Raw genomic sequence first — 18,576 nt, forward strand, 5'->3', positions numbered from 1 at the left:
CCCCTGATGGCTCCAGCTCCTCAGTCAGACACACAGGAGTCTTCTCTGGGAGGGGACCCGACTCTTCCTCTCCATCACACCCAGTTCTGGCCTGGTATACAATCACATTCAGGGGCTGTCTTGGGGCAACTGGATGAGAACAAAGAAGGGAGAGCCCTGAATTCCATTCAGAGAATTGGGGGGCAAACAAGACTTGACAAGGCTGAGAAAATCCCAAAGGCTGTCATGGAGGAGAGTCGGCAAATGTTGGTTATCACGGGGAAGGACCAACAAAGGTTTTGGGAGAATTCTGGGCCCCACTTCACTCTGTGAAGCACACAGACCTCCCAGGCTTGGTGACATTTTGGTAGAACTCAGAAATTACCACTGTTGCCCAAGCTTGCTTCTGAGCCCCTCCCCTGGTCCCTCTCCCCACTGGGCATCACCTCGGTTCTTGCCTCTAAAAGGCCAGAGGCCCAGATCCCGCGGGATAGAGACAGGAATCCTTCCAGGGGTGTTCAACCTTGTGACCTTGAGAGACGATGTCATCATCTACAAATATGTTGGGCCGCATCTACAGCTATCCTGGAATACATACGGCCATAGGACCACAGCTTGGACACATCTGCTAGGCTCTACAATCCTGCTCTTGGTGGGGAGGGATCTGCTTGGGTGGAAGTAGGATCTTACAGGAAGTTAGGAGGGGGCAGGGACAAAGCAGTTATGTGAGATAATGTTCTAGAGCCATCATAACATGGACAACACCAAAACTGCTCTGAAACCAAATGACCAACTATAATAGAGTCTTTTGATCATAGGGTAGGAAACCGTTCTCTCCAAATGTGCAGTGCTGCACAGGGACTGCGAATGTGACATGGTATGTGATTCCCCTGTGCTGCATGGCCTGTGAGCAATACAAAATCTTACAGGGTTAACTGTCTTTCAGCTGTTGAAACTTCCCTTGAGGACAAAGCCTGGAAGGCCTAGATGAGGTTCCAGGACAAGGTACAGAACAGTGTGGCCATTCCAAAAGAGAATGAGTCACTGCTCAGCATGGAAGAAGCCAGAGAGGTCTGTGTCCCAATTCCCCATTGGCAATTTGGGTAACCTCTTCAGAGGACGGCATGATAAGAATAGGAGGTAGGAGTTGGCTAAGCAGTTAGGGTAAGAAGACCCCAAAGAAAAGTAGCCAGTTTCTTGGCTAAAACTCACAGTAACCTTGGGCCTCTTAGCAACCTACTCTGTTCCAAACATTCAAAAATGTTGAAAATATTTGGGAGCTTATGTCTAATCCTTAAAAGATTTTAGGGTTACCTCTTCAGAGGGGGGAATGTTAGAGTAGCAAAAAGCCCCATAAACAAATAAATAAATCAAAGAAGAAAGAGTACACGAAGTTATCAGAATAAAAGTGATGGGGAGATATGGGAGGAGTTGGAGGGGAGGGAGTGGGCATGGATTTGATTAAAACACCTTATATGCATGTCTGAAAAAAAAAACAACCAAAAGAGAGGGTAGTCAGGGATGAGGCCAGAGAGGGAAAAGAATGGGCGGCCTGTGGTTTAAGATGCTGAGGAACCGTCATTTACATAGTGGACCAGGAAATGGTTACAAAAGCAAGTGTCTGAGAAAGAAGATACTGTTCAGTTGTGGAAGTAACGGAAAGAAGCTGAAATTCTCCTGTTACTCAACTGTGGAGGTGTAGTAAGTGGGCAGCATAAGCAAGCTGGACCTTCACATTTACTAGAAAGAAACTAGTGTAAAGGTGAAAGATCTGAATTAGAGGTGAGCTCATGCTGTCTGGAGTCAGGGGTGACCAGGCTCAATCTGGTGGGAAGTGATAGGAGTGATCACTGGAGGGTAGTGTTACTGATGGCTGACAGGCCACTGGACATAGCCTCACGAGGTATTGCTCATTTGGAACTATAGATGTCCAAATCCTGCTCTAGATCTATTTAGTCATAAAGCTTTAAAACAAGTTTGTTTTTTGTTAGCCTAGGAATTAAACCAAGCCATCAAGCATGCTAAGCATGCACTCTACCACTGAGCAGCATGCCAGCTGTCTTTACTTTTTATGTTGAGGCAGAGTCTCACTGAGCTGCCAAGGTAAGTCTTGAACTTGTGATCCTTTTTCCTCAACCTTCTAAGGAGCTGGAATTACAGACTGCTGCACCATACCCCGTGTGAAGTCCTTGTTTTTAATGATCTACTTGAGTTCTAAGCACTTAGCCTGATCCTGGAAGTTATGACCGAGGAAACGTCCCTCCCAGCTTTGATAAGGACAAGAGTCCCTAGTTCTGTCGCCTCTGCTGACTCTTTAGGGGAGGTAAGGAAGGGACCTTCAGGACTATCACTGACTTCCATTGAAGAAGATCACTTGCCTCACAGTCCTTCCCTCTGGGGTGCCCCTGCTCAGAAGGAAGTGTACTGTAACTGGCTTCCAGTAAATGCCCTGACTCATGCTTCATGGAGCCCCAGGGTCCCTCTGATTATGCATAAGTTTACCCCATTCACTTTTTGACCTTTGTGCGAACCTAACCTGGTATTCTGTGACCTCCCTGACCTTTTCAGAAGAAGAATAGAGTTCAAGAGGCCTTTAAAGCTCAGCTGCTGTTGTTACCTATAGTCAGAGCTGGGCTGGGTCTTTTGGGGCTCTTAGCCTTTTATTCAAGAATGAGATAAAAGCCCGCATAGACTAGATTACAAAGTAACAGGAAGTTAATTTAAAGGCAAAGCAATGGAACAGGTCAGAAAATATGCTGTCAAGAGTGATAACAGGCCACAAGAAAGAAGATGCTCAAGGGCCCCAATTATTGCTTGGGGTTTCCTTTTATAGGGTTCAAAAGAAGTAGGATCTTGGTGTATAGTTTGGATAGTTCTCGACAGATTAGGTCATATAATCATTTCTCTACTGAGCATGCCCCTTCCCATAATGTGTCTAATTATAATCATGCATATCCAGTTATGCATAGGCATAAGATGGGAAATAAGGGATTTCCCCAAAAATTCACCTAGGGACACAATTTTGCCTTTTTGTACACATACCCCAAACCAATAGTTCCCCAGATGTGCTTGAATAGAAATGAGGGGTTTTGGAGGGATTGCTTAGGGGAGCAACATATTTCCATTGTTTAATGTAGGTATGTATTTGTGCAGTTCTAAGGTGAAGTCCTACTGTGTTTTTTAAATTATTTTTATTTTATGTATGAGTGTATTGCCTGCATGTGTGTAAGTGCACCTGTGTCATGCAGTGCTCACGAAGGTCAGAGGAGGGCATTGGATTCCCCTGGAACTCAAGTTAGGGACAGTTGTTAGCTGCCATGTGGGTGCCAGGACTGAAACTCAGGTCCTCTGAAAGAGCAGTCAGTGCTTTTAACCACTGAGCCATCTCTCCAGCCCTAGAATCTTAGGCTTTTAACAGGTTACTAGGTGCGTTGTTCAGAAAGGTGTGTGTATAGCTCAAGCCAGGTGGAGTCCTAAGTTGCTAAACTATTCTCTACATTTGCCTGCCTCACTGACACATGTGCTCTTGCCTGTGCATGTACATGGGGATGGGCTACGCAATCTCACTGATTTTGGCTCCTGAGAAAATGCATGTGGGGAGTCTGGAGCCCAGAGCTCTGTGGCAGCTCCCATGGGCTGGCAGGGGAGCCGGTGTGGGTTGCTTGCTCTGACCCTCACAGGACCATGGGTGCCTTCCAGCACAAACAGCTTTTCTACTGTGTGCTGTCTGTTCCACTCAAGTTTTCCCAGAGCTGTTGCAGGGCCGGGCCATGATGGCCTGGCCTCTGAGGACCCCCTTCCTACTTTTACCTTTCTTATGGACTGACACACAGGAGGTATCCTCAGTCCACTCTGAACTGAAGGAACCCGGGACAGTGCTTCACTCTTCCCTGATTGTGGGCATTCGCTCCCTTAATCAGCATGACAATCTTCCATGCAGACATTATTAGTGTAGTGCAATGTTTTCTTCCTCAGGTTGTAAAGGATGAGAACCAAACTAAATGTCACCTGGCAGTGCCCCAGCACACATGCAAGGTTCACAGGGACCATCAAAGCATTCCACCCACATCACTCCATTCCCTAGTACAGCTACAGGGCAGAATGGGACTGATCCATTTTGCAGGGCCAGAGCTGTTTGATCTAGAGTTTCAGTATTGGGTTAGACTGACTTTTATTTATCAGGAAAACAATGATCTAGCCATACCTGAAGCTTGGTCAGTGGCAGGAAAAAAATACACATCTGAAAATGAATGATGGTGTATTAGCTTTTGATAGCTGCTGTAACAGTTACTATCAACTTACAGGCTCGGTACAACCAAAGTCTATTGCCTTATAGTTCTGAGATGAGAAATTCAACACGAATCTCAAATGGGCCCAAATTATGTTATCAGGGTATTCTGTTCTGGAGGCCCTAGATGAAAACTAGGCTGGCACACAGGTCTTTCCAGTTTCTGGACCCTGTGTACATTCCCTGGTCCATGGCGTTCTTCCATCTTAAAAACCAGCTATGTGGGGCCAAGTCCTCTTTTCTGGTTCCTCAGCCTATTTCTAATGAGTCTTAAGATGACCTTGGATCCAGCTAGGTAATTCTAGGTTGTTTAAGGTCAACTTATTATCAACTGTGAATGTACCTGCAGCCTTAGGCTCTGTGGATTAGGCAGACACAACTTTGGAGGAGGGTATTACCCTGCTTCCTACAAACGAGAAGCAGTGGGGAAATTAAAATTGCTTCCATCATAAACCTTGGTTAAGTGTTGCTCACCCAGTAAACTTAATTGCATTCATTTGATAAGGGGACTTTGATATTCTGTGTCATGAAGGCACATGTGAACTCCATACTGCAGAAAGGAATCAGCACATATATGTTATTACTAGCTTAACTCACACATACTGTTAATGATTTGTTTGTTCTGAGTTAAGCGTTTGGGGCATGGTGGTACACACCTTTAATCCCAGCACTTGTGAGGCAGACAAAGGCAGATGGATCTCTGTGAGTTCCAGGCCAGCCAGGGCTACATAGTGAGACCCTGTCTCAAAACCAAGTATATGTTGTGAAGTGCTTCCCAGCCCAGATGCTCCTGGAGGAGGAGAAGGTCGATGCCAGTAGAAACTAAGTTGACTCAAGAAGTGCCTGAGCCCAGACATCCACAGCACAAGGGAAGAGTGCTGGGGATAAAGGATGAGAGAGGCAGACATCACACTGTGCTGATCACCTGACCAAAGAGGCACACTGAGTTCCTGTGATTGTTCCTGCCTTTGTCCCCATTCTGCTCAATGCCAGTAGAAACTAAGTTGACTCAAGAAGTGCCCAGACATCCACAGCACAAGGGAAGAGTGCTGGGGATAAAGTATGAGAGAGGCAGACATCACACTGTGCTGATCACCTGACCAGAGAGGCACACTGAGTTCCTGTGATTGTTCCTGCCTTTGTCCCCATTCTGCTCTCTCCCATGTGATCTGCTGGTTGGAGATGAGATGGAAGGCAGATTTCTAGGATGTTGTCCCTTATGTCCCCAGTTCACTGTCTCTCTGAATAAAGAAAGCAGTTTTAAAAGTTCGATTTCTGTCTTCACTCATCTGCAAGTGACAGGTAGCAAGGAGCTCCAGTATCCCACTCACATTTTATAGATGAACAAACTGCAGACCTGACATTAAAAGGGTGGATATTCTTCAGTATACTGACAGTCCCTAATGTCTGAGCCCCAGCCCCTGAGCTTACCTAACCTATCCTGTGTGTGGCTCTGGTATGGTTTGCAAGTCCTCAGGTGAGTCTGATTTCATTAGCCTTTCAGCCTAGCCTGGAAGCCACTGGGCCAAAGGGCTTACTGGAAGTCATCTAAACACATCCAGGTGTCTGCTTTAGAGCCCCACTAAGGTATGGACCTGAGTGGAATGTCATCCTCCTTTCCCTTTGTGAATCTAGACACCTCATGAGCCTTACTGGGCCCCATCCAACCTGCAAATCATCACCGAGATGATGGGTGTGAACACATTTCATGATGTGTCATGTAAATGACAGAGACTGCTAATGAATTCTGTCCTGCCTGCTCTGACTTCAGCTTAAGGGTGTGTGTGTGTGTGTGTGTGTGTGTGTGTGTGTGTGTGTGTGTGTGTGTGTGTGAGAGAGAGAGAGAGAGAGAGAGAGAAAGAATTTAGACAGATTAACCCCATCAGTACTCCCCTTAGGAAGGCAAATAAAAATCTCAGCCACTTCTGACCCAAGTAAACCAGAAGGTTCCATGGTTTCCTGGCACCCACTCCTCATACACAGTGCAACGTCCCCCTCAGTTCTGCCTCCTGCAGGGCCCTTGGATCTGTGTCTGTCTCCCACCCCACCTCTGGCCTCACTGCTTGGGCTCAGACATCCTTGTCTCTTGTTAGACCACTGCACCTGCCTTATTCTCCTACCTCCATTCTGGAACCTTCCTCTGCTCAGGTGAGACTGTCTCTCTGGGGCGTGTACCCTTAATGGACCCTCATTTTCGGTATCATTGTCCTCTGTTTGCCCAACTTTCTCTCTCAGAGAGTCAGGGCCCTTGCTCACCCAGCGCTCAGCACAGACCTGTGCAGGATGGATGCTCTGTAAATATTTGTTGACAGCCCAGCAGCCTGGAATCCAAGCCTCAGGAAGATTTACACTGACACCGCATGTAGTCACCGAGAACTGTTTTGAAGTCACAACTCAGAGTCACCCGTGCTTTGTTGAATGCAGACATTTTATTGAACGAAAACGGCTATTGTATACAGTGAGGTCACCATGGTGGGCAGTATAGGGTGGGGTTGGAAGGGTGGGTGGGAGATCTCAGGGCTGGTCACTTGCTGTAGCTCTTGGGGCCAGGCTCCATGGGGCCGGAGAGGTCTTCTTCTAGCTCAGACCCCACTGCTAAGACTTCCTCTTGACTCTCTGTCAACTGTGTGTCTTTGGCTCCATCTAAAACAGAGGGAAGGACAAGTTAGTCCAGAATATAGCCTTTAGTTAAGAGACCAGGCCCAGTGTCATCCTACACCAATGCCCCACAGAGGCATGTGAGCATGAGATTCAGTTCCAGGGACATGCTAAGGGCAGAACAGTGCTTGATTTTCAAGGGACTCACTTGCCATTGAAGCTAAAAGTAGAGTAGAGACTCTGTAACATGTTAGACCAGGTCCCTTCTCTGTTTAATCTCCTATCTCTGCCCCCTTGCCTACAGAACTGGCATTCTGGAGCCTCCTCCAAAGTGTCCCTCCCTAGGAATCCTCCAGGCCCTCCAGGGAATAGTGAATGGCCCACCTTGGGGCCCCATTAGCTCCAGTACAGATATCTACCCTGGCACTAGGAAGAAGAAGGACATTCCCTGGCTTGTGACATTTGTTTCCCTATTCTTCTAGAAGTCTCTTAAGGACATCAGGGTTTTTCTACATTTCTCTGCAGCAGGAAGAGGTGGGCACACCACCTCTCACCTTGACCACAAGGGCCTCTCCAAGATAGCCTATCCAGCCCCAAAAGAAGTTTAGGACCCTTACATCCCTACCTCAGCACTCCTGGATAGAAGCTGGCTGCTGACTCACCACTTAACCTTTCCATGCCCTTCCCACCTGGTGTCCAGTATCTTCTCCACTTAACCTTTCCATGCCCTTCCCACCTGGTGTCCAGTATCTTCTCCTTGGGCCTCACTTTTGTGTCCATCTAACATCAGAAGAGCAGGCTCTTGACAAAGGAGCCCTGGATTATGAGCCCCCCATGGGAAGGGGCTGTGCCTCCAGTACCCAGTGACCCAAAGGCTCCCACAGATACAGTGCAGACTGATACATAGCCAGTCAGCAGGTATTGAGTCAGCACCGCCCCCAGGTCCTGACCCCCAGGGCTCAGCTACCTGTTGCCTTCAGAGCCTGGATGTACTTGGACCAGAAGGAGCAGTCAGCTTGTTTCAGGCCCTGACGGTTGGGAAGCCGAACACTGAACTCCTTGTAGCTCTCTCCTCCTGCTCCAGGGACAAAGTCAGCCCAGGGTACTGCAAACTCGGGTGCTTTTCTTGAGAACTCATGTGGGTAGTTGGGATTTCTAGGAAAATGAGAAGAAATAAATGTCTCTGAGGGAAACCATTCACACCACTTGGTGTCACATCCTATTCTCTCTTGGTCTCCAAGGGAAAAGCCTTCATCTTGGAGCTCCAGATGGGAACCCACCTGACCTAGCGCCTGGCTAGGACCCTAACTGGGTACCACAAAGCACTGGGGCACAAAGGCACTCTGAGCTTGCCTCTCACACCCTGCATGTATAAAAAAAATGCAAGTCCATGACCCAGTGACAGCACTCAGGACCTAGTGTGGCCCTGTCTTTCTGAATGTTCAGGAGACCATGGTGCCATTTCTACTCTGATGTCTTTGAGCTGGATGCCATGTCCTGCATCTGGAAGGCCCTTGCTTATTCAAACCCTGGGCTCAAGAAGGTGGGACTAGAGCCACCTTGTCTCCCACAGGCCAACTTCCCATGAAGGGGATATCATACCCTCTCAGAGGCATCAAGACAGAAGATGTATCTCCAGGCTATAGGGACATGCTAAAGGAACAAAGGGTACTTGGGTTTGTCAGTGGGCCATTTGACCTTGGAAGCTCATAGCAGAACTAAGAACCTAAACCAGGTTAGACAAGGTCCTGCCTCTCTTCTCACTTGCAGAATTATCATTCTAGACTCTTCCCCAAAGTATCCCTCCCCTGGAAGCCCTCCAGGCCTCCCTCCGGGGAGAACTGAATGTCCTCCTTGGGCCATACTAGCTTGTATGCAAACACCCTGGACCCAGAAAGGGTGAAGGACAGTGCCTGGCTATGCCATTTGTTTACCTACTCTTCTAGAAGTTTCTTAATGATATCATGTTATCTCTATATTCTTAATGCCTTCACTACCTGTTCATTTTACCTGCAAGAGCTACTCTCCCTGACCCACCAGCCTCTCCCTCACAGCAAGGGATGCTGCCTCGACACCTGCCTTGGTTCAGATCCCTTACTCTCCAGAACAGCTCCACTTTGCTCCTCTGAATGGTTTAGCCATCTGTGAAGGCCCTGTCTGAATGCTGCTTCCTTGGGGAAACATTTTTCTAAAACGCTAATAAGAAGAAACATCCTCTTCCATCCAATGTCCATAGCAAACAGCACAGAGCTATATTTTGACCTGCCTTGAATCATACTTGCTTTTACTGTTTTTGGGTTGTTAGCAGCTTGAGGGTGGGCCAGGATGTTTCTTTCTTCTCTAGGGACCTAGGAGATTTCTAGGAAATGCAAAGAGACAAGGGAACTAGGCAGTTGGGGAGGAAGCAGGAGCTAGGCAAGCTCCAGAATGCCAAATGGTTTACCACAACTGACATCCTAAAGTGGTTGTGCACCCACAGGACATAGGATGATTCTTCACTCAGTGGTTTGCCCTTAGGGAACACTGGGCAAGGCCTGGAGGATTTTTTTTTAACATTTCACATTTTGAGACAGAGTCTTCTATATATAACAGGCTGGGACTGTCCTATAGGAGCTTGGGACTCTCAATCCTCCTGCCTCAACCTCCTGGGCTGGGATGATAGGTGATACCATCATGACTGTTTGCCAGAGACATTTTTGATTCTTATAATTAGAACAGACCAGGTTTCATGGTGTGAATATAAAATATTCCCCACAAGTTTGCATGCTGACAGCTTGGTCCCCAGCTAGTGGATTATTGTGAAATGTGTGGGTGGGGCCTAACTGGAGGAAATGGGTCTCTCCGGGAGGGACTTAAAGAGTGTCTATTGTTCCTGCCCCTTCAGGTCTCTTTCTCTGTTTCCCATCTGCTGGGAGGTAAAGATGCTTCCTTCCTCATGTTCCTGACACCAGGATGTCCTGTCCAAGGCCACGAGGCAACCAGGGACTGAACCCTCTTAAACTGTGAGCCCAAATAAATCTTTCCTCTTTAAGCTGTTTGTCTGGTATTTTGTCATAGCACTCAAAGTAAATAGCACAGTGTGTACTGCTGGTGTCTAGTGGACAGAGGTCAAGGACAATGTCAAATATCCTAGAGGACACATACAGTTTAGCTGGTCACAAGAATCAGCAGCGTGGAGGCTGAGGATTGCTGATCTAGAGCCACTAAATGTATCTGAGCAAGGGAAGGCTAGAACCGGAAGCTTCCTTCATGAAGAACTGTCTGCACCTTTTGTGTAGTTTCTGCTAGAGAGGGGGAGATTGAGACAGGAAAGAGCAGCAGAGCCCTGCAGCAGCATGTGCGGGGAGGGTGAGTCGGCCAATACGAAATGTGGCTTTTGTATTCGTTTAGCTGTAGGAACAGGGACACAGGACGGAGGTAGAGCTCAGGGGAGCAGTTCACACACCCAGATCGGATGAAGTTGGAGAAGTACTGCATGACTTTCAGCGACAGGCTCTTCTCCTCGGCTGAGAACTGGCCCTCGTAGGCAGCGTAGAAGGGTAGTCCAAAAGCATACTGTACATCTGCCAGAAGTTCCAGACTGGGAAGACAGGAGAAGGAGAGGCAAGAGTTACCAAAGACAAGGAGACCAAACCCAAGAGTCCTCCAAAGCGGAGACTCCTCCCATTCCACACCATGTATAGGATCCCTAGTTAGTGCCCAAGGTAGCTGACATCCCAAATGGCTTTAGTCTGCAGGCCAATCTGGGGCAGAGACATGGCATGTATGGTGGCTGAGGCTCACCTGGTACTGAGAAGCACTGCCCTGGGTGATTTTCCAAGAAGACCCTTTGCCCACATTCCAGCCATGATACCAACATTGTCTTATTGGATGTTTGTTTGATCTTCCATTCATTGATCAAAGTCACAACAATGGCCTGTTTTGAGTATGTCTTCTGCATTGACCCTTCTTTATAACTTGCACCTTCCCAGGTCTTTGAGGTTGGCATTTATCCATGTAGCCCACCCTGGCACCTGGCACATAGTAGTTGTTCATTAAACTTATGCCATGACTGAACTGAATTTCTGCTGACGAATGTGTCATGCTGAGAAGCATGCTAGGAAAGCCCAAAGAATGACAGATGACAAGCACTTAGGCAAGGTGAGAGCCAAGAAGAACTGCAGGTCAGGTCAGAAAGGGGCTGGAGATTGGGTAGTATCTGAGCCAGCAAGCTGAAGGCTTTGTGCCTTTTACCATGGCCATGAGCCATGCAGGACAGAAGCTTATGCTGTGGAAAGGTAGCCAGTGTTGCTGCCCAAGAGAGAGAGAGAGCCTGGCTTCTTCACCCGCCATCCCTGACCTTACCACTTTGTTCATGCTTCCCAGCAAGCCAAAGCCCAGGTCACACTGAGAGATTGACTGTTGCACAGCTTCAAATATGAGCTCTACTTCCAGCAGCAGGAGTCACAACCCATGTCTATCTGCAGCCCACAGGAAGCAGGATGATGGGCACTGTGCCCAAAGCACCAGAACAGCAGCTCCAGCCCAGAGGGGAGCAGGGAGGAGCTAACTTGACAGTTTGCAAGATGGAAGGCATTGTCTTCTGAGGATAGGGTAAGAGGGCTAAAAGGCCCACTGCGCCCCAGCCATGTGACCTGTTTGGGTGAGTTTATGGTTATAGGGATCCTGCCATAGTTCTGAGGAAGGAAGCATGCTGACCTCCTCCCCACAAAGCATACTCCCTTCTGATCCCTGGGACCCAGTCTGGAAATCAGGGAAGGGGAGGAGTGGGGGGGGGTCTTGCTTCCAGGGCTTCTAGGCTTCTTTTTGACTCATCAGAGCACTTAGCTGAACCTGAGAGAGTACCTCTACCTCTGTCTGGGCAAATCTGATCTGCAAAAGCACAGATCTTGCCTGTGAGGGAATCAGGAAGTCACCACAGGCTTTGCGGATCACTTTGACTTTACACATTCCTGTCCCACCCCGTTCCCTGGTGAAGAGTTCTTATAGCTAGGTGCCCTGAATGTGCCCATGCCAATCTCAGAAGCTACCCCAAGTGCCAACAGTGTTCCTGTCTTCCCTGGAGCCTGGCGCAGTTGATGTTGAGGGGTTTTATGGAACGGTCACAACTTCTGGCTGACTGGCTGGATTAAACTAGATATCTGACTCCTTCCGTGTAGTGTCACTTTATGGACATGTTCTAGGCACTTCTGTAGGGACAGGACCTGTCGTCACCAACAAAAGTCAGAGCTTTCCGGGCCAGCATGCACACCATCAGCAGCCAGGCCAGGTGTTTGTTAGAGCCACTGTCTGGGTCATTATGTTCATTGACTGTCACGCAGATCTCCCGTTTTTAGAGTCCCAGCCTGGAAATCATGGGCCACACATTATGTTTATGGTTTTGTAAGCAGTTCAGAGGGGGAACTGAAAACAGTATCTTCACACCTAATCATTAAACCTTGAAATAAGGAGCAGGGCAGGGGTAAGTGCAGATTCATAGGTTCAGTGTGAAAATCCATGCTCAGCTCTGAGGCTACACCAGGGCTCCTCACACACTCACCTAGTACAGGCTTTACTGATTAACTGGCCATCATATTGGACAATGCAGCTTTTGTTTTATTAACAACCACCAAGAAATACAGAGTGTTTCCATGAGCTGTGTTTTGGGGTGTGAATGAAAAGACTATTGTGCATTCTAGATAACATAGCTTTGAGGAGAAAAAAGTAGATTCAGTGGCATTCCTGTCACTCTCAGATACACACACGCTTTGCCTGTCAGTGAGAAGGACGAGACCCTGTCTTTTTCCTCTCATCTCCAACCAGTCTCCAGGTCCCTGCCCTCTTTGTCCACAGACAAGCAGGGCCCTTCCCTCCTCAGGGCCCCAAGCATGTGACAGCCATTCTTTGGGGACCACTCTCTCACCGTCCACTTAGACACTGGCAGCACAAACCTCTCCTTCATGTTCTGAGTTCAAATGCCAGTTTTTCACAAGGTCCTTCCCCTATTGCTGACCTCAGCACCTTAGGGCTCCCTCCTTCCCAGTGCCACTGTCTCATCTGAACTCATCTGGGGGTTGGTGTGTGTGTGTGTGTGTGTGTGTGTGTGTGTGTGTGTGTGTGTGCTGTTTGTTCTGTCTATCCTATCTGTCAAGACAGGCAGATATCTGTCAAGTCAGCGTTGAGGAGGATTGTGGAGCATCTCGGGGTTGGACTGGTCAGTGTCAGGAAGAGATTGGCTTTCATCCACCCTGGGAGATAATCTTGATGATCACACAGGATGTGGCGGGGCCCATGGACCCAGTTCAAGAATCCATCCTTAGTGTTTTCTTTGGTTTGTTAATTCCCTAAAAGTTACCAACGCAGTCAGCTGAAAAGATAGCATTTTGGATTTGGAAAGGGCAAGGCCCCTGGAATGCACAGAAGTGTCTAGAATGTAGCACAGTGCTGTTCAAAACATCCCAAAGCTAAGATTTACTGTTCTATTTTCCACAGCTGGGAGAACTTATAAAGGAGGAACGTGACAGCCTCCTTCGTCATTTTTATTTACTTTTTTCCTATCAGAATTCTATTTTTTCTTAAAAGAACCCAATGTTAATGACCAAATGTTGAAGGTCTACAGGGAACTGGATATTGAACTGGAATATTTTGAATACTCGCACCTCATATATGAAGCGGAGGAAATGACTCTTATTCATAGGTGAGAAATTGCTCAGAGGCAAACAACCCAAAAAGGGAAGAGCTGGAGTGAACCCTTGTTGAACTGACCCTCACACCCACATCCTTGGTGCTCAAAGTCTGCACACAGGCCAACCCCCTCCCCAGAACATTGCAAGCCTTGGGCTAAACTCTGCACAGGTCCTGTCTCTACCAACCTTCTGTGCAGCTCTGTGGGGCAGGTATTCCTCTTGCTTGGTATTGCTGAGGAGACCCAGAGAGGCTAAGTGAATTACCCAAGGTTGCACAGCTAGTATGGATTTAGCCGAGTTGTACAATCTAGTTTTGGCTAAAGTGGGTGCAATGGAAAGAGAGCAGAGGAGAGTGCAGGAGACAGGTGAGACTCCAGGCCGTCAGACACAGGCTGTGCAAGTGGAGCGTGGTCTGCTCACCTTCCCAGGTTTTTGTTTGTGTACCAGGAAAGGCACGAGAGGAGCTGCCTTCCAACCCTTTGGCTGGATCCGAGTTGCATCTCTCATCCTGAAGGGTGTGGCTTCTCTGCCTCCACCCCTGCCCCAGCCATCACAATTATCTGCCCTCAGCTCATCTACAGTGTGGTGGGCATGAGTGCACCACACTGTCATTCTGTGACACAGAGCAGTGCTCTGTAAGGAAGCAGGCAGTATGGTGTCTATTCTCTGGTGCTTGCCAGGAAAGCTGCTGCATGCTAACAGAAATGGAGCAGGCGACAGACGGCAGGAATGTAACACACACACACACATATGCGCACACACACACACGCACACACACACACGCACACGCACACACACGCTTTGAGTGTGTAGACCAGAGCCAAAAATAAACTAGAGAAGTGACAGCTCCAGGGCAGAACGAGGAAGGGAAGGAGAGGGAGGAGGGGGAGAGGGAGGGGGCAGGCAGAAAGAGGAGGAAGGGGGTGGGGGGAGGGTTATTTTGAAGGAGCGAAAATAAAGTTGCCAGCAGTCCAGAGTTTTTTTCTTTGATCCACCTAGCAACCAACGTGTGTACTCCATAGCCCGTTCCACCCTGACTGACAGGCGAGCACGGAGGCTGTCGAGAACACGTCCTGATGGCCAAGAACAGTGGGACTCCTGGGGCTTACAGCTAGTCAGGCTCTGTTCTACACACAGATCCATAGTCTCAGTGGCTCCGTACCCTGCTCCTGTGTCCCATTGTTTAGATGAAGATACTGACTCACCACGGAAGCTGTGTGAGTTGCTTCAGGTCACTAGCTGGTAAGAGGGCATGCTTCTTGCTGGAAGTAGTGGCTGCTGGAGTCCCTCCCTGTCACCAGGGCACTACCCCTCTATAGCACACAGCCACACCTAAATGTATGAGTGTTGCTTCCCTGGAAATATCAGGGTAGCCTTGAACATCAACAGAGCTCAGGCTGTGGGTGGACAGCTGGGCTGGATTTGAGAAAGACCATCTCACTCCCTGACTCACAGGAACCCCTTAGTTTTGTGGAGCCCAGAGAAGGTTCTATCTCCAGGCTCAGTGTCTCCCTACTCCTGTCCACAGCCTGCAGAACCAGTGCCAGAGCCTAGACACCAGAGAGGCGTAGACTCACCTCTACTCCAGGCCTTCAGCACGGTCTCCTGAGCACCCACCAAGTCCTTCCTTGAGTCCAGAGCCCATGGCTGAGTGTTAAGAACCATGGGGAGGGACCCTTGAGGACACAGCACACCATGGGGCTGATCCGTGGGGTTCCCAGGATCATCACAGGAGCCCTCTCTGCTCATCTTTGGAGAGATAAGCAGAGGATAGCCCAGGGCACTGAGGGTGCTGCTGGCTGCTGGCAAAGGTTGTTCCCTGCAGGATTTCTCACCTCCAGGTCCCGGAGAACAGGTCACCCAGAACCTCAGGGTGGGACCATGCTTGGAGACAAGGTCATTGAGCTAAACTGAGGTTGTTAGGGTGCACCCTGATCAGCTGAACAGATGTCCCTGCAAAAACAGGGAATTTGGACCCAGGGACAGACACACACAAAAGAAGACAAGTGGTGAGGTGCAGGAAGGAGACAGTCTCCTGCCAGAGAACAATGCCCAAGGTCACCAGAAGCTGCCGAGGCCAGGCACAGCCTTCTAGAACCCCTGGAGGATTCCAGCCCTGCTGACACTTGCTTCAACCCTCTGTCTGTCCCAATGTGGCACAATACATTTCTGCTGCTCCAAGGCCACCCAGGCTGTGGTCCTTTACCATGACAGACTACAAAACTAATCCAGAGTCTATGTGCGCTCAACTCCACTAGAACTGTGTGTGTGCTGGTGTTGTGCTTTGATCATTTTTGCTGTCATGTGTGAATTCATTCCTTTTTTAAAAAAATGCTGCTTTAAATATTGGGGATCAACAATGTAAGCTTCTTAAGGGCCTTGAGGAATTGCTCGTTGCAGGGCCCACACCTTTCCATGTCTCCTCTACCCGACAGGAAGCAGATGCTGATCAGAGCCAGGAGTGGCATGAATATCCAGGGCCCTGAACTGGGAGGCACAGCCAAGGCAGATCCTAGGAACAGGTTCTGGGATTGGCTTCCTGGTCAAGATGTCTACAGACCCCTGGGCCACAGGCTCTTTCTACTGTGCTCAAGCCCTGGTATTTTCAGCATTCCTTTCCTGCCTGCTACATGCCTCCGCCAGAACTGCAGTGGGCCATCTAGCTTCCTTCCCACAACCCCAGACCACCGTCTACCCTAGGAAGTAGGTACAGTAGAAATTACGGATGGTGCTAAGCAGAGACCACATGCTTCAGTGGACTCAGAGTTCCAGGTCTTGGGGCGCGATGGCAGGCCGCTGCTCTGCACTGATGCAGCTTCTTGTCCTGGGGAGGAGCATGCTGACCTCCTTGAACTTCAAGCTCACTGACATGGGTGTCTGTGCACCAAGGGTCACTGGTTTAAGACTCATCCCCAGTGTGTCACTCTTCAGATGCTGAGTTTTGGGTAACTAGTTCAGGAGGTTGGCTCTCATGAACAACACATTTATAAATGAGGCTCCAGGCAGCTCGTTCCCCTTCCTGTGCAATATAGGTACTCTGTGAGGCAGAAGGCCGGCCCTTGATAGGCACTGAAGCCGCTAGTCTTGAGCTTAGACTTCAGCTTCCCCAACTATGAGCAGTAAATCTGGGCTTTGGTAAGTTTCCCAGTCTAAGGTGTGTTGTCACAGAAGCTGGCTGGACTAAGATGCTGCCTATGAAATAGAGACAACTGCATCAACCTGCCCCATGCACAAGGATTCCATGTGTTTATAGGACATGCTATGAAAATCAGGTCATCTATTTGGAGGACTGAATGCAGTGAATACATTGGGAGACCAGAATGTCCTGAGGGCTGTATGAGACCCCTGGGGTAGCAGCTGATAAGTACTACACACTGGGGGAGGGGAGGCTTAACACTGGGGGAGGGGGGCTTAACACTGGGGGAGGGCTTAAAGCCACAGGCATCTATTGTCTCTGGGCTCTGAAGGCAGAAGACTAGCATCAGTTTCACTGGGCTACAGTCTGTAGGTATAGGCTCATTCCAAAGACTCTCAGTCTGATACTAGGGTGCCACTCCTTTCCTGCCCTCAGAAGAGCACCAGGTCCTCCCTAAGTACTACAGTGGGACGTGGCTATTCAGCTGTCATGTAGTATGGAAGTCTCAGCCCCTCTGGGAAGGGTCCTGGGCTTCCCACATGTACCCCACACAGGAAGGACCCAAGTCTACATGGGGAGAGAGCAGAACCCCAGCTGCACAGGCCTCCCTCCAGACCTTGGTAGTCATGCCCCAGCTCCCCTCCTTGCATCATCCTCACTGCAGTGGAGCTTGGACTTGAGCCCCACCACTGGACCTCCCTAAAGTTCCATTTGCTCAGCTAATAGGACTACAAAACCAAAACTTTTATCATTTTTTAGAAGTCTTTTCTTTGGCTTCTGGGAAACTCAGGGCCAAATTCTAGCTCCTCGTGACTCCTTCCCTTTCTGACATTTTTTCCCACCTGTTCCCTCATATCCCTCTCCTGTTTTGATGCTTTTGTTCACCTGAGGCTTTTACTCTTGATCTTAGCCAAAAGGCCGAGAAGTGATCACCTGAGGCTTTTATTACCAGTTACTTGGACTGCTTCTGGAAGTAAGGCTAACACAGAAATTGAGGATAAACAGAAACCTTTAAGCTGGGCTCAGTGACACATGCTTATTAGCCCAGTGCTTGGGAGGCTGAAGCAGGAGGGTTGCTGAGAGTTCAAGGTCAGCCTGGGCTACAGAGTGAGACACTAGCTCAAAAACCAAAACAAAATGAAACCAAAGAGAGGAGAGAGAGAGAGAGAGAGAGAGAGAGAGAGAGAGAGAGAGAAAGGACAGACGGCGCGAGAGAGAGAGAGACAAGCTCACAAAAAAAAACAGAAAAAAAGAAAAGAGAGAGGAGAGAGAGAGAGAGAGAGAGAGAGAGAGAGAGAGAGAGAGAGAGAGAGAGAGAACCCTTCATACTGTGGAAAGTCATTTCTTAAGTACTGAGTTCCCAGACACATACACATGTAGGAAAGTAGCAAGAAAAAAAGTCTCTCCCCATGGCCAGGCAACCAACCAGCAACTCAAATTGCAGATCCAACATGCATCACTGCAGAGATATCTCCCTACACCCCATACTTCACACTCCTAGATGGCAGTGCTCTGAGATGAGGAGGCCATTACCACTGTCCCATTTTCAGATGATGGACCCAAGGCATAACTAGGTCAAGCCCTGTCCATATCCCTGAGGCAAGGCTTATGACCTGTCCTGCTCTCTTCCCACCTCTCTGTGGATCACAATGGTGACAGGGACCCCTACCAGACAGTCTAGTCTACCTACACTCACTATAGCCACATCATCACCTCACCTGTCATGGCCATAGCTCTCTGGGGTGTGGTACATGAAGATGCTTCCTCGGGTCCTCCTTGCCCAGAATCTGGCCATGTTGATTATGGGACAGATGATGAAGTAGTCCCTGAAGAAAGGACAGAGGAGGGAGTCCAGTTACAAACAGGTCTGTGGGGGAGGGGGCTGTACCAGGCAAGGGCTTCCCATAGGT

At 48.9% G+C, this 18,576-nt stretch overlaps 1 protein-coding gene across 1 annotated transcript in view; it reads right to left on the reverse strand.

Moving 5' to 3' along the window:
* Window positions 1–6,686: 6,686 nt before the first annotated feature.
* LOC103728506 (thyroglobulin-like) overlaps window positions 6,687–18,576 on the reverse strand; it is a gene marked incomplete at its 5' end in the record, with an annotated part of 103,149 nt that continues 91,259 nt past the window's right edge. The window contains 4 exons of the mRNA XM_008826501.1: window positions 6,687–6,910; window positions 7,833–8,020; window positions 10,311–10,445; window positions 18,385–18,492. Coding sequence (XP_008824723.1) covers window positions 6,792–6,910; window positions 7,833–8,020; window positions 10,311–10,445; window positions 18,385–18,492 — 550 coding nt within the window. The remainder of the gene's footprint in view (window positions 6,911–7,832; window positions 8,021–10,310; window positions 10,446–18,384; window positions 18,493–18,576) is intronic.

This window comes from Nannospalax galili, unplaced genomic scaffold (genome assembly GCF_000622305.1).
Source record: "Nannospalax galili isolate Female #2095 unplaced genomic scaffold, S.galili_v1.0 scaffold472, whole genome shotgun sequence".
In the NCBI taxonomy this organism is placed as follows: domain Eukaryota; kingdom Metazoa; phylum Chordata; class Mammalia; order Rodentia; family Spalacidae; genus Nannospalax; species Nannospalax galili.